The 4,532-nt window shown below is 45.8% G+C and overlaps 1 protein-coding gene across 1 annotated transcript; it reads right to left on the minus strand.

Moving 5' to 3' along the window:
- Positions 1 to 785: 785 nt before the first annotated feature.
- LOC121359119 (gastrokine-2-like) lies at positions 786 to 4,052 on the minus strand. The gene is made up of 6 exons (XM_041477830.1): positions 3,979 to 4,052; positions 3,389 to 3,442; positions 2,761 to 2,892; positions 2,198 to 2,308; positions 1,300 to 1,453; positions 786 to 998 (listed from the first exon to the last, which is right to left on the minus strand). Exons 1-6 carry the CDS (start codon positions 3,988 to 3,990, stop codon positions 907 to 909), a joined length of 555 nt encoding a protein of 184 aa, XP_041333764.1. The 5' UTR covers positions 3,991 to 4,052; the 3' UTR covers positions 786 to 906.
- Positions 4,053 to 4,532: the final 480 nt, after the last annotated feature.

Below are 4,532 nucleotides of genomic sequence, written 5' to 3' on the forward strand. Positions count from 1 at the left end.
GATGGTTTGACCAGAAGCCTGATTGGAAAATTACAAACTGCAGACCTGGGGCCATTTTCCTCCAGAGGAAGTTCTTGCTCTCTGGCAGCCACTCAAGGCTCCAATAAACAGCAAACATTCATCCCCAAAACACACAGCCCTTCCAGGCCCTGGAGGGGAGGATGTGAGAGTCCAAGCATCCCCTGGGAGCTGCCCCAGAGCAGGCAGGTGGCCCCAGCCCTGCCCCATCCTGGATTTCCATCAGCTCCTGACACAAAGGACACGTGGGACACTCACCAAGTGGTCCCAGCTCTTTGTGTGTGAAAGGAAAACTTTATTCCAAGGCACAAATCTCTCAGGGCTGGGACAGTGTCCTCTGCCCAGGCTTGGAAAATCTCTCTGGCCCACTGCACTCATTCAAACTGCTGCAAATTTCCAGTGGCCCTGCAGGATTCAAGCTGCTTTGCAAATGTGTGGATCTGCTCCCTCCCTCTATCTTCATCCACCTGCTTGCTCCCTCCCCAGCCATCCTACACAGGTGAGCCAACACCTGGATGCTGATGCCAAAGTGAAGTTCTCCACTGGAAAAATCGATTCTGTTTCTGTTTCTTCTCCTTATGAAGCACACACCAATGCCTGGGCCGTGCTGCAGCCCCAGCACAGGAATGGACCAAGGGGGAAATTTGTCTTTTCTGCAGGGCAGCACACAAGGCCTGCTGTCATTGTGTTCTGATTTTGGGTACAAGAAACAGACAAAGCATTCTGTTTATTTACTAAAGCATTCTATTTATTTGTATGTCATAGGCTTGTTATGCATCAAAGCTTTGCATAGGCAGGTTGAGCCTCGTACCAGAGTTCTGTTCCAGCTGGAGAACATGGTTACCATCACTAAAACATGCAAAAAGGCATTTCCTTGCAACAGAAATGTCAAGATTCAGTTGCAATGAGTTCTTCACAGATTTTAAGGCCCAAAATGCTTGGAATGCCGGCACTGGCACAGCCATCATCATTTGTTGGTGCTAAAAAATCCCAAGAAAATAAAGATAGCATCAGTACCAGTATTTATATCAGTATATATCTCAGTATCAGAATCTCCTTACCAGATGAGATCCCTGCATCCAGCTAGGAAAAGTCTTAAATTAAATACACAAACGTCAATTATGGCCCTATTCAAGGCTTCTGTTTGTCTCAGAACTCTGCAGAACACTTGTGGGGCAACTCAAGGGGAAGAAATGTCTGCACAGCTCCAGGGTGCCAGCAGGGTTTGGGTGCAAAGGGGAGGAAGGTGCAGAAGCCACAACACCCTGACCTGTGACTTACGTTCAGTGGCCACCAGCTCGTAGAGAGGCAGCCCCGTGCAGAGATTTTCAATGTGTTTCCCATAGAGAATCCAGTCTTTAAAGTGCCCCAGCCTGGAACTGCCAGATTGGAACTGGGTCCACACATTATTTGGAGAGTATACATCCCTCATGATCTGAGAAGAAAAGGTTAAACACCATCAGAAATGTAGCTTTAGCTTCACTCTACTGGGACGCCCTTGAGAAGGCTCCCAAACCCAAAATCAGCTTCCTTTGCCTCACATTAGATAAAGAAGTTTCATGATTTAAAAAAACCAACAAACAAGCTATTCAGTAACAAAATTCACCAGGTATTAATTGTGCCAGCACAGCAAGCCTGAGCTGTATTGCTGCCATAATAACTTATATTATTGGCAGCAAGTTTTGCTGTAAATGTGCTACTGGGCTGACACAAAATGGGCCAGAACTCCAGTTCACCTCCAGGCAATACTTCCAGCCTCCTTCTGAAACCTCAGCCTGAATAAGGAAGTCAAAATCTGGTCAAAGTAAATCGATCTCTACTTTCTGTTCTGAAAAAAAAAATAAAATTCAGGCAATGTCAAGGTCAAAATATCAGCAGGACAATGAATAAAGGGAAAGTTCGCCTGAACTTGTATTGTGATCACCTCGAAATGGCCAAAGGACATCAGTTCCAAGGCCAGGGGATTGTACAGCTCAAGACACCTCACCAAAACTGCAGGGGAGCCATGATGCTTTGTTATCTTCAAAGAATGCTCTGCATGAACATTCTGCCTTGTCAGAACAGCTCCATCATTGCTAAGGCAGCACAAGTCACTCCTGAGCTGCTTTAGGGGCAGAGTGGAGGGTCCCCCTGACACCACACTGCTCCCACCCTTCCTTGCCAGCCCCCACAAAGTCACCTCTCTCTCAAAAGCCAGGCGTCCAATCTCTTCCAGGTCTGGGATCAATTCCTTCTTTATTTTCATGATAAAGCAGGCATTGCGTGAAAACAGCCTGGTGGCAATATACCCCTGGGATGGAAAGAATTGAGGTTAAATCATCAGAAATTATTTAACTAATGCTGACATTAGCTGCTGCTCTCTACTCTTTGGGGCAATCTGGAAGGAACAGCAAGTGGCTGCAGAGGCTGCTGCTGTGGAATGAATGCATTTCCTTTCTCTCCTTTGGGGAATGGAGCCAGCCTGTCCTGGTGCCTGTCCCTGCATCATTTCTGACAGATTTCTGCTGCCCATGAGTGCTGGCAGCCCATCCCCACCTCCAGCCCCACTGAGCCCCACAAGTTTCATGACAAGCCTTTTAAACGGCCCCATGGTACGGGTGAAGAAAGGAGGAGAAAAGGTGCTGGGAGCCCTCAAAGAAACAGTGTTCTGGGACAAGATGTGGCGAGAACACACTAAAATAATTTCTGATTTTAAAGACTTCCTCAGGGGTTAATTGGAGGCGGATCCCTGGATTTACTCACATGTGTGTAGTCAAAAATGGTGTCAGAGGAGTACACGCCGGAGCGGACGTGCACATCGACGATGTGCTCCTCGCTGTGGATGGTCATGGTCCCAGTGACATAGTTGCTGATGGGATCTCGCAGCACAAAGGTCTTTGGTAAAAAGCACAAAATCATTGTTCATCACCTGGCTGCCATTTTTAGCAGGCGCAGCCACCCCCAGTGCTTTCTGCTTCACGTAAATACCAAATCCCTTAAGAACGCCGGGTTCTTGGGATTTGGTGTTTACTGCACTCTGGAGCAGTCTGAAGAGGCTTTTGAGATGGAGGTCAGTTATAAAACAGACCCTCCTTCAGGCTGGGGGAAACCTGCATGGGACATCCCAATCATTCTGGGCAGCAGGGACTGGCAGGAGACTGCTCCAGTCTCCAAATGTTGGATTGAGCTAAGGGAACCTCTGTCACCTTGACTTGTTACTTTGCACCTGTACAGAACCTCTGGCAAAAGCTCTTCTTCTCTACACTTGACAATAAGCAATTTGTTGGTTTTAGTTTTTTTCTGTGGTTTTCTTCCTGTTCTATTCCCCCTGCCCAGGGATCCAACAATTTTGAATGCTCATGTGCAGGACAAGGCTCATCACTCTACTCACGTTCAATGCAGAAATGTGAGCCCAAAAGACTCCCAGGCAAATGAGGACTGCAGCCTGTAAAAGGAATCAGAATTCTCACTTGTCAGAAACACCAGGCAGTGCCATAAAAACACCCAGTCCATGAGCTGAGGGAAGGAGCTGGAGCATCAGTTTGAAAAAGCACCCTTTTAGCATGTATATTAGCTGAAAACAACTGCAATTCCTCATTGTAAAGTTTTTTCTATCAGGGTCGCCTTTGCCTGAAAAAGCAGAATAACTTGACCATGGCATTTCTGCAGTTTTCAGAAGTCCCTCCTTGATGCCATGTTACGTCTTGATTTGCCTCTACAACAGCAAACATTAAATCATAACCAAACCCCCCTTCTGAACTGTAACCAGTTCTGCATTCTTTGCTCAAATGAGGCTTCCACTGACTTTGCTGACCCAACAAATTCAAGTTCTCCTCTTTCCACCCAAAGAAACAACACACAGATCATATTATTGTACCACTGCATTGTACCACTTACTTGAGCATCTTCTTCTCTATCCTTCTGTTTTTAAAAGTGAGGAACTTACAGTATTAAAAGTTCAACAGAAATGGATATACTCACAAATCTCTTCATTTTTCTTTCAGATGAGAGCAAGAGGCTGCAGAAGGTAAGAACGCAAGGAAGTCCCAGAGACCTTCAACTTTTATATCTTGCAGGAGGTGTGGGAAACACTTGACAGAACTTTCCTTCATGACTCGAACAAGTCCATATCTACATGTCGTAAGCCTCCTATCTGAATTTTGGGTTGGCACAGATAACCTGACCCAGATATATTTAAAGCACTCAGTAAGTCTCAGTAAATCAATCACTCTGCAAATGGCCATTATTCACTGGTTTAAACTTTAGTATTGCTGGTTCTATTTTTTTAAATATTTAACAGGATGTTGTGCAGAATTAAATGACATTGGGAACAACACTGCTATTTATTCACACAAACTGCATTTTGTCTTCTGAAACACAATCCCTAACAGCCTGATTTAGAGTCTGCAGAGAAACGCTGGGAAGAAACCCCTGTGCCATGGTGGCCTCCATGTCAGCCAACAAACAGACCAATTCTTCAGCCACTTCTTTCACTGAAAATATGGGATGGAGCCCTGAGCCACCTGACAGTGAGT

Source organism: Pyrgilauda ruficollis, unplaced genomic scaffold, assembly GCF_017590135.1.
Source record: "Pyrgilauda ruficollis isolate IOZ18807 unplaced genomic scaffold, ASM1759013v1 scaffold416, whole genome shotgun sequence".
NCBI lineage: Eukaryota > Metazoa > Chordata > Aves > Passeriformes > Passeridae > Pyrgilauda > Pyrgilauda ruficollis.

Excerpts from the sequence above, each read along its gene's own strand:
- LOC121359119 (XM_041477830.1), bottom strand. Across the intron at positions 2,893-3,388 it reads CTCACATTTCTGCATTGAAC|ACCTTTGTGCTGCGAGATCC; the intron begins GTGAGTAGAGTG and ends TTTTTACCAAAG. Across the intron at positions 1,454-2,197 it reads GCCTGGCTTTTGAGAGAGAG|ATCATGAGGGATGTATACTC; the intron begins GTGACTTTGTGG and ends TTTTCTTCTCAG.